The sequence below is a fragment of the Sturnira hondurensis genome, unplaced genomic scaffold (genome assembly GCF_014824575.4).
Source record: "Sturnira hondurensis isolate 20B ecotype Veracruz unplaced genomic scaffold, ASM1482457v3 Scaffold0006693, whole genome shotgun sequence".
NCBI lineage: Eukaryota > Metazoa > Chordata > Mammalia > Chiroptera > Phyllostomidae > Sturnira > Sturnira hondurensis.
Window position 1 is genome coordinate 462,645 of NW_028079324.1, and position 18,524 is coordinate 481,168.

An 18,524-nucleotide genomic window follows, 5' to 3' on the forward strand; every position below is an offset into this window, starting at 1 on the left:
GCCTAGCCACTTCATCCCTGGTAGGCATATCACAACGAGAGGCACAGATGCTATCCTACTAACGACTTCCCAAATTATACCCATGGCACTGAGAGGAAAGATTTCGGAAAGACGGATCTTGTAAAAACAAATGCATGTAAAGAAGGGACTCGCAGAGACCTGTCTGCCCATCCGACTAAGAAAGGTTCACATTCTCTACACTGTGTTCCTCAGCATGTTCCCCACAAATGATTCCCGTGGCAAAATGAGAGAGTGAGGCTGAGCTGAACAGTGCTAACGTTCCTGTGACATTTTTTCGGGACTTTGCTGTGGTGATGGGTGCTGATGCTCTCCGAGTCCATGCACAAATGTTTCTCAGCCTAAGTGGCTTTTGCGCGAGGAATGCCTATTAAGATCTGATGGACTGAATGCTCTGCACGGGGAATGTGGAGATAATCCACCCCCAAGGAACAATAGTATTGAGTCAAATCTTAATGGTCACCATTTTGCGGGGTTTTTTTAAAGCATAAAATAGACAGTTGAGATTTTGAGAGGCAAGAGCGGTTGTTTTTGTTGAAGCATGTGGGGAGGAAGCAGGAAAAATCTAGAAACTTGGGTCTTGGGATAGTAATGAAAGGAAGAGAGCATGGATGGTCAACTAAATGCTGGCGCTCGTGGTAAAAGCTTGAAAAGATCATGTAAGGGAGTTAGAACACGTTATGAAAGGGGCAACGCAGCCAAGGCCAGGTGGCTCAGTCGGACCACTGTCCCGTACACCAAAAGGTTGTGGGATCCATCCCCGGCCAGGGCACATACAAGACGCAACTGAGTCTCTCTCTCTCTCTCTCACTCAAATCAATAAACATATCCTTGAGTGAGGATTAAAAAAAAAGGGGCGGGGGGAGGGCGACACAGACCAGTAAGAAAATCTTGATCTTTTAAAAAGTTTTATATTAAATGGGCTATTTTACTTATTTTCCTATTTGATCATCATGCTAGAACTGGCAATCTTTTATTTTACTTTTTTGACTTTTATTAGTAATTCATGTGATAGTGATTCTTAAAAAAATTATGTATTTATTTTTAGAGAGAGGGGAAAGAGGAAGAAAGAGAGGGAGAGAAACATCAGTGTGTGGTTGCCTCTCACATGCCCCCTACCGGGCACCTGGCCTGCAACCCAGGCATGTGTCCTGACTGGGAATCTAAGTGGCAACCCTTTGGTTCACAGCCTGGAGCTCAACCCACTAAGCCACACCAGCCAGGGCTGTGGGAGTGTTTTAATAAGAACATATTACTTCCAAGTCTTTGCCCTACTGACAGATCTTCATTCTGCTGTTTCCTTATCGTAACACTAACAATGAGCACTTGTTGAACTAGAGATTCTCCCTGGACTTGAGCTACTCCCAGGAGGAGAAAGGGCAGCCTGGGATGCTGCCAGGGAGGCAGCCAGGTGTATCCAGCTGAGTCCAGGCTAGTGATGATCGCAGCAACCAGCCTGGTCCTGTGGCTTCCTTAACAACACAGTGAGAACTACAGAATGCATTAGAAAATCTCAGTTGGGTTACATCCTGTGTACAATGCTTATGGGGCGTATCTCGAGAGTTAGATCACTGGATTTGGACCCAATTCTAGTCCTGAGTAGCTGCTTGGAGTTGGATTAATTTTTCTTTTTTTAAATTGTTGTTCTGTTAGAGTTGCCCCAGTTTTCCCCTGTTGCTCTCCTCTGCTCCTCTCAACCCGGACCCCGCTCCCGCAGTCAATCCCCACCCTGCCGTCCATGTCCGTGGGTCATTTATACCTGCTCGCAGAACTGGTAATCTTTAATTGCTTCTACTTTTCCTTGTACTGCACAAGTGTTTTTGGGTCTTAGTAATTCAGTGTGAAAACTGATGACCTAATACTATGTGTCTCGATGCTAATGGACCTCTTCAGAATTTGTCAGGCTATTTAAGCTATTATAAAGGTGACTGCTTCCTCTTTCTCCAATTTAAAAATATTCAGAGGCAAAAAGATAGGAATGGACAATCTATCTTTTCTTAATTTTATTTCATTGATATTTGAAATAAAATTAAACAGAAGACACGTCTGCTATGCCTGTCGGGAACGGCACTGTCCAATAGTACTTCCATAGTGATGGGGATGTTCTATTTCTATGTTGTTTGAGGTGGTAGTCAATAGTCCCATGTGGCTATTCAGCCTTTGCCTGTGCCTAATGGGACTGAAAAACTGATTTTACATTTTAATTTATTTACACTTTAATGGCCATATGTGGCTAGTGGCTACTGTATTGGACAGTGAAGATTTCGAGAAACACAGCCAACATGCATGGCTAATTAGGAACTTACTTCTCTTTTGAAGATTTTATTTATTTATTTTTAAAGGCAGGGGAAGGGAAAGAGAAAGAGAGGGGGAGAAACATCTGTGCGTGGTTGCCTCTCACACGCCCCCTACTGGGGATGTGGCCTGCAACCCAGGCATGTGTCCTGGCTGGGAATCAAACTGGTGACCCTTTGGTTCACAGGCTGGCACTCAGTCCACTGAGCCACACTGGCCAGGGCGGAAGTTATTCCTTGAGAACAGAAGAGGAAATATAATCGCAATGTTTTTCAAGTTCCCATTTAATTTACACACCTTCGTATGGTATGATTGGAAAATAAAACAACTGATGCCTACTACTAAACATTAATACCAGGGTTATTCTTTCACATTTGCCCCCCCCTTCCCCACCCCAGATCACTTCTGTTATGAGAGGACTAAGAAGACAAGAAAACAATCGCATCAATTTTCACTAATTAAGAGCTAACTTAAGTCAAGAGGAGAAAATATACATTTGTTAAAGAGTATCTTATGAGGCAAGGCCAGTTGCCTCCCCAAGGTCCATTCCCTCCTTCAACTAAAAGAGACCCAATTTTGTCCAAAACATCCCAGTTTTAGGATTAGGATGCCAGTTTTCTCGTGAATTATAAATAACTAGAGTACTTATTCATTTAAAATTCTCTGTCATCCTAGGATCCCTCGAAGCTAGGAGCGAGCATGGGGAACATTTCTGGCCAATGCGGTGTCGGCAGCTCTCTTCTACGTGGGGATGTCCAAAAAGCTTTCTTTTCTGTATGAACAGGAGCCCATATACATGGCACATGCATTTGCTCTCATTTCCTTCCTTTCCATGTTAAAACAGACACGGTGCTGAGGGGCAGTGTAGTCATTCCGAGACCACGGGAAGGGAAAGCCACGCGCTGAGTGAGGATGGGTAGGGCTGGCTAAGGAAGGTGCAGGGACATAGGATTTTGTGGCTGCTGGCCCTACCCTAGAATATACGAATCTGGAGGGCTGGCTAGGTGAGAAAAAGAAACTTCTATCTGGATAAGCTCACGAAGTGAGGATTTTGTCCCCTGCAGCCAAACAGTATTAATTGGGGGAAAAAAAGGATCCTTTAATTTCTAAAATTCTTAGAGTCTAAAATGATACTTTCTTTGACTTGATGTGGTACATTTAATTTCCAGGAGCCTTTCATTCATCATTGACCAAAAAAGGCATAAATCATGCTGCATTTAAATGTTAAGATAAACATAAATACGCATATGGCTCTATATCAGATTGTTCAATTCCACACGCTAAGTACAACCACTCACGTATGAACAGAAAGTCAATCTGCAATATTCGTACAACACCTAATATGTACCTGAGCTGCCGTAGCAAGGAGAATATAACGCCTGCCTTCAAGAAAATTTAAATTCACTTCGAGGGCTAAAATGTAACAAGGCAAATGAGAACCGATGTTTTCAAAGAGAAGATCAAGACAATAGAAGCAGCTTGACAAGCACACATACAGTTAATGGGAAAAAATAACTTTTCAGCGGACCGTGGGTTAAAAAGACCAATGCAGAGTGAAAGTATCAAAACACATTTCACAGAGAAGGCACGGATGGATCGTAAAGGCTTTGAGGGCACTCTGACAATCCATTCAACTCTGTATTTCTAATGATTATACTCCCATGAAGGGGTGCGAAGGAACCCTAAGTCAGTGGTTACTTCGTAATTGGATTTGGTGAGAACTCACACCTTGAAATCATTGCATAGTTCTCATCTAAAAAGTTTCCTAACCCTAAACATGAAATACATTTTCATTTTGATTTAGAGGACAGGTTTATTATAGAATCTCATTAGATATAGCTTCTTGCCTGCTTGCATTTATTCCATCTGCTATTATTATCTGCCCCCAATGGCTGTCTTCTTCCAGTGCCTAACACTTATTATAAAGCTTAAAAAAAGTAAAATCGAACTGGGTAAGTGTGGGAAAGTGGCACTTTGATTTTTGTGTCAAATTTCTCAAAGGGCATTTATGGTCCTATTGATGGCAGCTTTTTTTTTTTTTTTTTTTTTGATTTTCATATAATGTGACATGACACCAAAGTTTAGTCTCCATGGAGTTGCTACAGATTATTTTCCCTCTCACCACAATCTCATTCTTTTTGTGTGTGTTTTTTTGGAGGGGGGGAAGCATGGAAGAGTTAAGTATAAATTATTCTCTCCTCTCCACTTCTTCAATAGAGATTTATTTATATACCTCTGCCCCAAACCTTCCCCATGGCGTTCCTTTTTCTCATTTCTACTTGGAAGGTTCAAAAATAATCCTAGAGCAGAACATAGATTCATTTCGTTTGGGGGGAGGGTAACTTGTATCATTACAGACTTTAGTCTGCTCCCGTAATTGAAGGAAGACTATGTTGGGAATATCAAAGCATTTCTATTCCTGAGATAAATAATACAGAAGATATTCTTTCCTAGAGTAAATTATGGGAAATGCATAATTCTTGAATATAATGTTATTTGTTTACACAGAATGTAACATAAAAAGATAAGGGAATCTGGAAGGATTTATGAATTATTAAAATTATATTCAAAGTCATTTTTATAAATAGAATAAAAATGGACTCAAATCACTCTAGAAACCCTGGTATTCATCTTAATGAATTCATAGATGACAGAAACACAGTCCAACCACACTGCTTCTCTCTCTCTCTCTTTTTCCGCAGGAGAAAGAAAGAACTCCTACCCTTTGTGACAGCATGGATGGAACCAGAGAGCATTATGCTAAGTGAAATGAGGCAGGTGGCAAAAGACAGATACCATATGATCTCGCTGCTTCTCTCTTAAAAACAATGCAGCTATGATCGTCCTAGAAATTTACTGATTAATCAACATAGTTTATGAAATTGAGAAACAGTAGACCACAGATGGCAAACACAAGGCTTGCAGGCCGAACCCAGCCCTCCACCTTGTCTTATCTGGCCCGGCACCTTGTTTCTACCCAGCAGCAGTGCCGAGCCCTCACTTAACTGTTAAGGAGCAGTTACATGTATACAGTCCTAAAGTTAAATTCGGCCCTTTGAAGGCAACCACAAGGCTGATGTGGCCCCTGGTGAAAATCAGTTTGACACCCCTGAAGTAGATCATGTAAAAAATTTTTCACCATTAGGTTATTAAATAAAAATTCACAAGGCATTGGAAAAGAGAAGTCTAGGTTAATTTTCTTCTATATGAGAGAGGCAGGCACATAGGAAAAAATATAACGATTGGCTTGTTCTAATATGTATATGACTGAAACCACCATAGCATTTTTCCTCTTGCGTCAATTATTACTCTGTCATTTTTGCTTCCCTCAATAGAAGATACACTCTAGACTGTAAGATACACTCAGAACCAGGAGCCTATATTCTCCCTGTGTTTAATACCCCCCCAAGCAGATAACACTCACTGATGCCTTTTGCCAGTAAGTGTTCAGTAAGTTACAGATAAATAAAAACAATCTGATACCGAAAGTCCATAAAAGGCAGTCGCTATATGCATTTTTAATAATCTGCATGGCACTGGAACTCAGGGGCCTCCAAAGAGGGAGGAAAGAAAATATTAGTAGTATTGATTTTCAGTGCAGGCTATTAACCTGCTTTATATGCATGTTAATACTATAGATACATACATATTTATTACTTTAATGTAACTAATTACATTCAGAAAAGTGTGGCTAAGGGTACAAAACCACTAATAGGGATGTGTGCCCATGACTTTAGCTCACTCTCAATAATTTCCTACCATACACAGGAAATTAAATTAAAACCAAACTTTTGCTTCACTATTTTTTAGGGTCATTTATCTGCCTTTAGCATGCTTTTTAACTGGATTTTCAAAGACAATTTGTTGAACTAAGGCCTGAACAAAAACCCATGCACCTCACATCAACACTACCCAACACTACACTAACACCAGGGTAGTGATAAGAACTGGCATTATAACACAATGTAATTGCAATTATATTTCAAGGGACTGAAATCACGGAAAAATGTAAAGCCCCCAAAGCAGGTAGGTAATGAAATTGAGGGTATAATAACATTATGCATCTTTCAAAAAAGATGAAAAGACATTGAATTGCTTAACTCGTATATTGCTTTCTTATAAAGGAACTAGAGGACATCCCAGACTATAGGTATTTTTATGAAAATAATAAAAGTCATGTCACATAAAGAAACTGCAATGTAGACTCAGGCAAGGGAATCTGTAAATAGAAATCACTATTTAAAAACAATGACGAACATAAACTTCCTTATCAGGATCCCTTGGTATTTACTGAAAACACGGTACACTGGCTTTTATCTGAATTCATGTAAATACCGTGGTTCAGTTTTACCTGATAAGGTTTCAACAGAAAATTTTACAGGGAAATGAACTGAAATGTATTAACATATGCATTTCCATTCATAGGCTTTAAAATATGTGGTCTCATAAAGCTTATGTTTATCTTTAAGCCAAAAAAAGGTGCATAGTATCATTTTCTGTAAAAATGTTATTATGAGACTTAGAAAATGGATAGCTTTGTATTTGCAATTTACTGACCTTTACACGGGGAGTTTATTTCATCATGGCCAGAGTATAATGCACATCCTATTACTGACACCGGCATATCTGTACATCCTTCAGTGAAGGTAACAGTGAACTTGGCTCTCATTAGGTAAGGAAAGAAAATTGTATGCATGCGGAGCAGTGATCCGCAGAGTTATGAGCTCTCCACAGGAGACCTGTATGTTTGTCACAGGGTAACTGCGGGACGAAATTTGCAAATATCTTCAGCGAAACAGACCGAGACACTATTCTTTGTAGAACGCAACAAACACCCGTATTTTTTGGACCATAAGATGCACCTACATTTTAGAGGAAGAAAATAGGAAAAAAGCTTGAAGCAAAGAATGTGGTAAAGTATTTAATAACATAAATAACAAAATATTTCACCAATGTAATTGTGAACAGAACTCAACAGCAGCATTAACAACCATTATTCCTCCCAAATTTGGGGAGAGGAGTGTGTCTTATAGTCCAAAAAATACCGTATATATGGAAAGATGGTGCACTCTGCTACAGTATTTCTTAAACAGGTTTGTGAAGGATGAACAGATGAGATGATGAGGGCTGGATGGTTGTGTAATAAAAGAAAACAAACAAACAATCATTCTTCTCACTCTAAAATGACTGTCATCCAACTTGTAAAACCCACTGGGTGACCAAAGAAATAAACTGTTTAGTTGGGTTTGTTACAATTTTGGTGGAGACATGAGATGTTTACGAAGGGGACGGGGGTGGGGGGGCACAAAAAAAAAAAAGAGAATCTACTCCCAAGAAGTCTGGACTTACGTTAGGACAATTACGTTTCTCAGTGACATTAGGCTGATGAACTATTCATAACTTTCTCATCTGTTTCACGAGAGAAGTGATTTGTAACAACCACTTTCCTGCTGTGCTCATGGTAATGAAGTAATACCAATAAACATTCTTTTTCATTGGTTTTTAAATAATCAATGCCGTTTTCACCACACATTGTTTCACCCGTCCTTCCAGGTCCATGTTAGACAAGTTCTTTTGTCATCAGATTGTGGCTGAATTTATCCAAGGAAAGTTATAATCAGAACGACACTGGAGTCCTTCAATTGCTCTTTGTGTAGAAATAGCCAGAATGTAAAAAAAAATAATCATAGACTTTTTATTAAAGACTTTGACCTTAACAATAAAAAATTAAATCCATCAAGTAATTATTTCCCATTTAAATATACACTGTACCCACTGGAACTGCTTATTCAGCCCTTGGATTAGGCAGTCTCCTATGTAGCAGTGTAATGTGTAGGTGAAAACGAACTTTGAACAATGCTATTATCATCTTGTCCAGACTGGCCAATCTGTCTCAAGCCCTGTCTGGAGAGGTCTTATTAGGGGAGTAAAGCTCCTTTGCCAATTCAGTTCTTTATTCAATACAAGTGCCTGTGGTTCAGAGTTAGTGGTGAATTACCCTGGACACCTGGCCAAAATGACTCGAAAAAATACTGTAATTTATCTAGCACAGGCAATCAGACGCCAGTAGTATAGAAATTAACACTGTCACATGGCCACCTAAATCCTATGCGGTGAGAACAACACGGTTTCCACGGCCACAAACATCTCCCCAGGTTTGCCGGCCGCTTCGCCTCTCTCCTCAGCCTTTCTCTCTCACTCACACCCATCCTTTCTTCCATTTTCTCCATCCTTCCTTCTCTTTTCCTGTCTAATTTTCTTCCTTTCCTGCCCTTTCCCTTCCCTTCTTCTGTCCTTCTGTCCTTCCTTTCCTAAGGGTCACATTTAATCATCGTTTTCACAGAGCAGCTCTAGACGTAGTTTACCCCTTTATTTGAAAGATTATGTCAGTCAAAGAAACCTGTGCCTAATTGTCAAAACAAGTTTGCTTTGGAGCAGTTTTCCTTAAACATGTGAAGAAAGGTGAAAAACACTGTATTAGCAGGTTTCTCTGACTTAACGATAAACTAGAAATCACCCCCTGCTATTAATTCACAATTCTGAAGACTGTACTTGGCCTGGCTGGCGTAGCTCAGTGGATTGAGCGCGGGCCTGTGAACCAGACGATTGCGGTTCGATTCCCAGTCAGGGCCCATGCCTGGGTTGCAAACCAGTTCCTTGCAGGCTAACTACCAGCAGGGGATGCCCAAAAGGCAACCATACACTGATGTTTCTCTCCCTCTCTCCTTCCCCTCTAAAAATAAATAAATAAAATCTTTAAAAAAAAAAAAAGAATGTACTTGGAACTTTATGTAGGTTTTAGTTTTAAAGACTTAATTTGCATATTTTACATCTCTATTCCTCTACAATATTATGGTATGTGTGTGCGTGTATATATATATATATATGTATATATAAAATTTATATACATATATATGTTTAAAATTTACTTTCTAATATTAAGAGTTGACTTGCTTAATTTTTAACTGGCTATATTTTACAATCTTTTAAAAAATTCAAGTTGTGATTTAATTTCCTTTTCTTGCCTGATATAATTCACTTAGTAAAAATTACTTTCATTTCAGAATGGTAGCAGCTCCTTATTTTCTAAAATATGAATTTAATTAAACGACTTATGCTAAAGGAGAATGAAAGCAAAACATCAACTGTGTGATTTCAAATACAAGGTCTAGTGGAAGGCCATCCACCCTGACCACACCGGAGCTCATCAAATACAAGGTCCAGAAGCATGAAAAGCTAGCTATTCAACTGCCATGTCCCTAACCCCTTTCTGGGGAAGATAGTTCAATCATGGCATGCCTAAGGTTTGATCTGAATCTCATATATTCAATACTAGGTTCTCCTAGAGTCATAGAATGTTTTCTTATATCATCTTGCCTAACTTCTTATACTTTGCTCCTATCATTATAATTTCCAAACTCCCATCTCTGTTGAATATAAAGCCTCCTTATCATATGTCATTCATATTATCCATCATGCAGCCTACATTTATTAAGAATCAATTACTGTATGAGCACGTGTTGAGCAAACTCATATTTTAGGGTACTGGAGCATAAATGGTCTTTATTTCAGGTCTCCACGCTGCAAAGTTGGATAAAACATATTGCTTAGATCAACGTAAGGACCTCCGGCAAATCTCCTTTGTTAGTTTTTATCTTCCACCCTGTTCTACCCAATGCTTGAGTTCAGTGGACATTTATTATTGAATGCTCAGCATCCTCTCCTTCTTCTGTTTTCAACAGACCCCAGTTTCCTTGGGGTAATGACTGCTCCTTCATTGTGAGGGGCTTTGGAAGGAGAGGGTTTTAAAGCAAAGTTCTCTGCTCTCCTGTAGCTAAGAAGCGGCTGTGTGACCCAAGTAAGTCAACTGGACTCTTTCTGCCGGGACTTTAAATTTAGAATAGTTACACAGGATGGAGAGAGACAGAGAGAGACAGAGAGAAATGGTGTCACAGAGACCCGAGTACTTCCTGTTCGCCGGATGTCCAGGCATGCACAGATCCCTTCTCTGTCTGTAAGCCTTTTCCATTGCCTTCCTGCTAATAGTCCCAGCAAATTTACTTGCTGTTTGATTTCATCAGAGGCTATTTCTGTTGCATGCATCCAGAGAACCCTAACCAATATACAACTAACTTGCATTTGAGGATTCTCCTTCTGTGTTTGAAATCCCTTAAGGATTGTACCTGCCCGCAGGCCATAAACAAATCTCCTGAGGCCAGCAAGGAGGGATTCCCATTTCCAGCTCCACTCGTCTCTATTCAACCTCATCAATTTCTTCCTCATCATATACCATTAATTTTGGCCAATGAAATCACAATTTCTGCAACACGCTATGTTGTTTCTGACTTCAGTTTCCAAGTACAGTTTGTTTCCACTCATTTTATCAATCTGTTAATTACAGTTTGTTTGTGAGTCCCCAGCTTAAGCTTTATCTCCTTCAAGAAGCTTTGCTTGACATCTGTTCTCTCCCCTGCCCTAGTTAGTGAGATGCCCTCTTCCTGAACTAAGTCCCTAGACCAGCATGGAAAGCACATCCAGGGAAGTAAAAGGCTGTGGTGATGAAGGGGTGGGCCTCTGGGATCAGACCGCTTGGGCTCCAGTCCCATTGTTGTCTCTTTGCTACTTGACCTAGGGCAGGTCATTTAACCTCACTGTGCTGTAGTATCCAGCTCGCGGTGCTGTTGTGAGCACCAAGTGATACGTGTGACACAGATGAGTGACTGGCCTATCATCAGTGCTGACTACACGCTAGGTATTCTCCTGAAATTTCTTTCTGTCATTGGGCTATCACCGCTCTTTTTCCTTCATCTTCCGTAATCTGGGTACGGATTACCTTCTCCTGTCCAACGCTGTATTTCTCAGGTGCTTACCAGTAGGTCAGCCAAACTCTGGTCAAACTATATGAATAAACAGGCACTGAGAGTGCTTTCACAGTTTATAAAGCCCTTGTGGAATATCACCTCACGTTCATACCTCAAACACTTATAGGAGTGTTTTATTGCAAACTTTACATACAGGGAATATTTGTTTGCTGACATTGAAGTAAATACTTCCTCAAGCTTTCCTGTTCCTCCCCCCACACACATTTGTTTAAGTTTATTTAGGGTCACTATACTGACCATTAATAACTGAAGTTATAAAAAGCAAGGGTTTACAATGTCTTTATAAGATTTTTAATATGAAAGAAGCAGGAAAAGTATCCCTAGTATGTATGTATGTGTGTATATATATATATATATATCCTCCTGGCATTTATAAATCCTGACTTTCCATGACCCCAGACATGGAACTTGAACTTCCCTAAATTAACTTCGGACCTATATTTAAAGATTATTGCTATGAAGAGGCACCCATTGAGTTGCCCTTTCTAAGGAAGACACATTTATTTGGGGAACTCTGAAGACCACCTAGCAGGTCAATACCTTCCTTAAAGGCCAGGCGCACAAAGCCTTCACAGGACGTGTGCACTTTCCCGTTCTCATATCCACTGGCTTTCACAGGAGGTCACAGTGCCAATGGCACCACGGGCTGTAGATGGGGAGGCGCGCTCTGATTTGCATGGAATGTCATTATATGACATAGCATTTGCATAATTCAAATGCCGTGAGTAGGCAGACTTACACAGAGCTTGTTGTGGAACCTAATATTAATGACTAACATTAGCTGACTACTTCGAGTGAGCAAGGAAAGGTGGGACGATTTTTCATGTACTGCCCAATGGAATCCTCATGACGACCTATGAGGCAGACAGCATCGCTGCCCACATTGTGCAGAGAGATGGACTCAGGTGCCGGGAGGGTGACTAACGTACCCAAGGTCACACAGCAGTAGTAGTGGAGCCCGGCTTTGAACCCAGACTACTTAGCTCTGAGACCCTTGCTTTAAACATTATAATGTACCATCTCTTCTGGTTAGTAATAGTCTCGGAGATACTGGTGAAACTCAGCATGATACTGTGAAAGAATGTACCTCTTGTTTCTGTATGTATCAGCACACTGTGATTATAAAACACTTTGCAGAGTGCCTGCCATGGGCTCTATATGAGGTCTGTCTAGAAGGTAGCCAGCCACATAATATGAAAAAGAGACGTTTGCCGAAGAAGATACAAGATACAAACAATTTGTACCCAGGATAATGACGCCTCAGTCCTCTTCAAAGTAGGTAGGCACCTTGGGACCTCACACAGTTCTCCTGATCGCCATCAGGTACCCTGTCTTATTTTCCTGAATCTCATCGATGGCCTGTAATCACTTCCCTTTTAAAGGTGACTTTAGTTTTGGGAAAAGTCAGACATCACAGGGCACCAAATCTGGGCTGGAGGGGTCTGAATCACCTGGGTGACTTCATGTTTGGCCAAAAACTCTGCACGAGACGTGATGCATGAGCAGGTGCATTGTCCTGATGCAGCTGCCAATCATCCGTTGCCCATAGCTGGGGCCTTCTGAATCACCCCAATAGTTTCCATGGAGGAATGTTTAAGCTTAATGCAAACTTTGATGAAGATTTGTTGTTCTGCTCACTCAGTTATTTTGAAAGTGATGGCCACACAGCACACATGCTCACTCACCCCCACTGACTAGTACAGTGAAGTCCTCACTGTTTAAGCACTTGCATCCAGTCCAGTCTCCTTGACTGCCAGGTTATATTGATGTTGCACAAACTGTTCTCGTTATATTAACAGTGGCTGGACCTTTTCCGGACAGATGCCATGTGCAACATACATATGTCTATGTATTTCACATCACCAAATGGTACCTTCCTTTTTTAGTTAGTACTGGTAGGTAGCGTATGGAATACAAACACAGGCTTTGGAACCAAACAGACGTGGGTTGGGATTTTTGCTCTGCTGCTTACTAGATGTGTGACTCTGGGCCTCAATAGCTTTTTCTGAAAACTCTGGTTACTGACACTAGTTAAAAGCCATAGTAAAAGAAAATACATATAAGTATACAGTATTTAAAGGTCTTTATACACACATATATCCATCCCACATGGTGAATGTGAATTCGGTTTGCTCTGTACCCAGAGGAGGAAACCAACATCTGAAAAATGATTTAACGACAGTCATGCCATTTGCAATGGACAAAGAAAGCCTAGTAAGTCAGGGCTTCTGGGGCTGAGCTCAAGATACTGTATGTGCAGCCTGTTCCTATCAAATGATTTTTATTCCTGCTGAATTGCTGACATTTATTTTACAAAAGAAATTCATGTGCCCGACTCCTGGTTCCTTTCAAAAAGTTGTTCTGGAACAACTAAACACATTCAGTATCATCTCTTCCATCTTGAGAAGAGACTGGAAAATCACAGTGCGTGAAATAACCACAGCATATAAACCTTTCAAAACGAATTTTCTGATTCATTCGGCAATATAAAAGATATACAGTGTGCTTGTTCTAGCTAGGTAAACCCCATTTACATCAGTGAATTCTTAATGTTTCTAGCTGATGTCATAGTTTTGCTGAATGAATTCCAATGAGGCTGAGGAGGGGCAACCTTTGTAGTAAAAGCACGTTTATTGGAGTACAGCATGGCCTAAACCACAATATTAAGAGCTAAAGTATTTTCACATATATGTTGTGTTAATTTTCTATTTCTTTCATAGCTGACTTTCAATTAGCCTTGTCACTGGAAGAGGAAAACCGGCGTGAACAACCTGGAAATGAATAACCAGCTCCCAGATTGTATTTGGTGCTATAGCGCCTTTTGGCTGCAGGGGGCCAAAACAAGCAATTTAAATGTAAACAGCTGAGCTGAGCTACTGATTTGATATTACATGGATTTTAAAAATACGCTGTATTCATTGTTCAGGGAATTTAATTACGCCAACTTTACTTCCAAGGTTTATGCTTTTTCTTCCTCCTGTTATTCCTTTTGAATTCATGGCTATTTGAGATAATTGCATTAATTTGTTTCCTGGATCATATACTAGGGCTGAACGGAGCAGAGAGTGTAGTGTGTTTGCCAACCCAGAAAGGCTGCCTAGAAACTGGTGGGAAGTGACCTAGGAGAGTGAATGGATTTGTGGAGTATCTTCACTTTAAAGAACCCGCACTCCCCTCCCCCCGCCCCAGCCCGCCAGCTTTCACGTTTGTTGCTCATACCTTCTGCTTGAGGATCATCTCGTTGATGTCTTCAAGGTCACCCACCACCACCCTCTGTGATTTTAGAACGCGATCAAGCAGAGCCAGCCAGTCGGTTAGTTCTGTCCAAGCCCGGTTGAAGTCTGCTAGGGCAGGCACCTCCGACAGCAAGGTAGAAGGCATCTCTGCTTTGGACAGGGCAGTGTCCTTGGGGACCACAGGTTGTGTCACCAGAGTGACAGTCTGACTCGGAGCTAATTTTTTTTTCAAAAGGACAAAAAAAAAGAGAGAGAGAAGAAACATTAGGAACACAAGTTAAGAAGCCAATTCTGATGACAACAAAACAATCTTTTTTAAAAAAATATTTTATTTATTTATCTTTAGAGGGGAAGGGAAGGAGAGAAGGAGAGAAGGAGAGAAATATCAATGTATGGTTGCCTCTCGTGCGTCCCCTGCAGGGAACTGGCCCGCAACCCAGGCATGTGCCCTGACTGGGAATCGAACCCCGATTGTGTGGTTCGCAGGCCCGCGCTCAATCCACTGAGCTACACCAGCCGGGGCCCAAAACAATCTTAATCAAAAGGCAATGACCTGAACCAAAGTATTATTTATGACATTATATGTTTTTTCCTATTCATTTGGATACTTTATACATGCTACATGAAGGATAGAAAAAAAAGATGAAGTTTTCATTAATACACATTAATACTATTTCACTAATACACAGTTTTTGAAAAATGATTTTTCCTTCTTCTCAAGGCTGGACAATGGGCTTAAATAGTCCTTCTCCCCATGAGTATTTTATAACTACCAATTGGTATTTCTTAAACCCTTCACCTCTTCACCCAGTTCCCCAGCCCCCTTCCCTCTGGCAAGTCGCAAAATGTTTTCTGGGCCTATGAATCTGTAAAAACTATGCATGGTGCCAGATGGGTACTAAATTTATTGGGGTGATCACTTCCTAAGTTACATAAATGTCTAATCACTGGGCTGTACACCTGGAACTAATATGATATTGTATGTCAACTGTAATTGAAAAATAAAAAATCATTAGAAAAAGAAATAGTCCTCGGGAACAAATTACATAGATTATGGAACTGGTTTAAGGAAAAATAAACAGTGTTCAGACCTTGCCAGGGGAGTAACTTTTGCTTATTATTTTCACTCCAGGAAGAAAAGCAAAAGGAGCGATTGGATAAGATCTTATTTCTGACTTAATGATTTCCTTGAATAGGAAGTAAATTGCTTTGGAGGTGGACCCTGGGGAAATCAAAGCCAATGAAACATCCCTGTCTTTACTCCATTGTATATTGGGAGCAGTTTACCATATTTCTTTTCCTTTTCTTTCAGACTGATAATAAAGTAGCTAGCACGGAGGAAAACCCTAGCTACATTATTTCAGGAAAATCAGAGCTAGTCTAGTTTTTCTATCTGGATATAAAATACTGCTTCAAGGTCATGCAGAAATGTGAAATTAATATGAATGGTGTGGAACACTACAGCGAAGACAGCCCATGGTAAAGATCTGAAGCTCCTGAGTAAAAACACCCGAGAGAACGTTCCCTCTGCCTTAGGAACTCCGTGACCTTGGTGAAGTTACTTAACTTCTCTAAGCTTCCTTTTTTTTTCCCATTCTCAGTAAAAGAGAAATGAAAATCAAGTAAGAGTCATGGGCAGTTGTATCAGTATTCAATGACTGATACAACAGTGGGTTAGTCACAGAACACGTATGGTGAACCCATACACACAGACCACAGTGTGGTGATGGCCAGAGGGAAGGGCGCGCTGGGGCTGGGTAGAGGTGGGCAAAGGGAGGGGGAACGGGGACACCTATAATAGTGTCGACAATAAAAATAAGGAATAAGGAAAGAAGAGAACATAGAGCAATGCCAGAAAAAGAACGAAAATACTGCCAGAGCGCCTGACGTTAGCAGGTGATAGTGTTAGGTTATCACTATTGTTAGAAACACCTGATAAATAAGACACACGGGGTGCACAAATACGGTGAGGGGCTGGAGACATGGGATAGAAACATGCGAACTATTTGGGGAAAATCAAAGGTCTATGTGTGACCGTCTACTTATAGAAGAAGGCTGAGGGTGCTGGCGTGAACTGACACCAGCTACCAACGAACAGCTGGGTTATCGAAGGCGAGCGGTGAGCGCTAGGGAATACCTCATCTAGTTTATGGCAATGCGCTCTGGAACCTAACATACCCAGTAAGCCCAGCAGCAGAGACATAGCGGGTTTTATAATTCCAAAGGGAAGCTCGGAGGGAAAGCATTGAAAGACGACATCTCAGAGAGAGACCTCAGAGGCACAGACAACAAGGGAATGGTTCTAGGCACAGGAGAAACTGTGCCTTGGTGGCATTCCATTCTGCGGTGGCCATAAATTATGAACAGTTTTCATGGTTCTATTACGTTCTGTGCTTAAAAATTTTATTTTCTTTTTTGAAAGATTATTTATTTAGAGAGAGGGGAAGGGAGTGAGAAAGAGGGGGAGAACAAAAACATCCATGTGAGAGCGAAACATAGGCCGGTTGCCTCTCACACGCCCTCAACTGGGGACCCGGCTGTAAATTCCAACCCAGGCATGTGCCCTGACTGGGATTTGAACCGTAGACCTTTTACTCTGCAGGACAATGCTCATCCCGCTGAGCCATGCTGGTCAGGGCTGGGCTTACTTTTTCAAAGCCCACAAACAACCCCTGGCACAGTCAGATAATACTCACAATTATTATCTTCCCTTTCTCAGTGAACACATTTTTTCATTTATGTTTTAAACTTTTTAAAGAGATTTTATTTATTTATTAGTTTTAGAGAGAGGGGAGGGAGAAAGAGAGGGAGAGAAACATCGATTGGGTGACTCTCACACTCACCCTGACCAGGGGCTGAATCCACAACTCAGGCATGTGCCCTGACCAGAAATCAAACCAGTGGCCCTTTGCTTTGTGGGACAACGTCTAACCACTGACCCATACCAGCCAGGGCACTTTCTGCACTTTAAGGTTGTCTTTTTGTTAGAGAAGATGAAGAGAGGAATGAAGGAAGGCCTCTTGTGTCTCAAGTTTCCCAAGGACAAGAGGTTCCTAGAGATGAAAGAAATCTTCTTGAACAAGGCAGAATGAAAAAAAAAGTGAGGTGTCAGAATATAAAACTAATGCCAAGAAGTACTAACTGAAAGACAAAGAGATAAAGAAGATAGAAAGAAGAAATTGTTCCTTGAAGCTGTCTCATGACTTTGAGGTTCTTTCTAAAAAAAAAAGAAAGAAAGAAAGAAAAGAAAGAAAGAAAGGAAAAGAATCCCTGGCTGGTATAGCTCAGTGGATTGAGCACGGACCTGCGAACCACATGATTGTGGTTCGATTCTCAATCAGGGCACATGCCTGGGTTGCAGGCCAGTTCCCAGCAGGGGATGCACGAGAGGCAACCATACATTGACATTTCTCCCCTTCTCTCCTTCCCTTCCCCTCTAAAGATAAATAAATTAAAAAATCTTTAAAAAGAAAAGAAAAGAAAGAAAGAAAGAAACATAATCTGAAGCAGAAGTAGTCCCCTGCGATCCAACAGTCTAGTAGGAAGAAGCATGGGAGCCGACAAGATCTAAAAATTGTAAAAGGGATTCCAAGAGCAGAGCTGGATCCCAGGAGACAGTGCATGGGTGGGGATGGAGAGAGAGCTAAATTAAAATAGCACTGTATGAGCTAACCCTGGAAGGCCTGATTGTCTAGAAAACACGGCCACATTGTTTTCCAAATAGATACACAATAGATACAGAGGCAACATGCAATCATTTGGAAGGATTTCAAGGTTCTGGGAAGTGTCGGAAAGTGCTTTTCTGTTTAAAGTTGATTTATTGAAAATTTGCCCCTCAAAAGAGAACAGGAATGAGTTTTTTTTTTTTCCCTCCAGGCTTACTTCTGACCAAAAAGAAGTGCTTAATGGGGTGGAAATGATTATGTCATTTCAAATTTCAATACACTGAAGGATGAGAAAGCACAGAATTATTAGACTTCAACTGTGCTCTGTAAAGCACATTAGAAAAAGAAGTAATCGTTTGAAAAGAAAGGCAGAGACTGAAAACCAGAGAATGAGTCAAGATGACTGAAAAAGTACAAACAATGCCATT

General features: G+C 40.8%; 1 protein-coding gene across 1 annotated transcript in view; it reads right to left on the reverse strand.

Moving 5' to 3' along the window:
- DMD (dystrophin) overlaps positions 1-18,524 on the reverse strand; it is a 1,607,686-nt gene that overhangs the window by 425,050 nt on the left and 1,164,112 nt on the right. Inside the window, exon 50 of the mRNA XM_037050278.1 lies at positions 14,415-14,647. Coding sequence (XP_036906173.1) covers positions 14,415-14,647 — 233 coding nt within the window. The remainder of the gene's footprint in view (positions 1-14,414; positions 14,648-18,524) is intronic.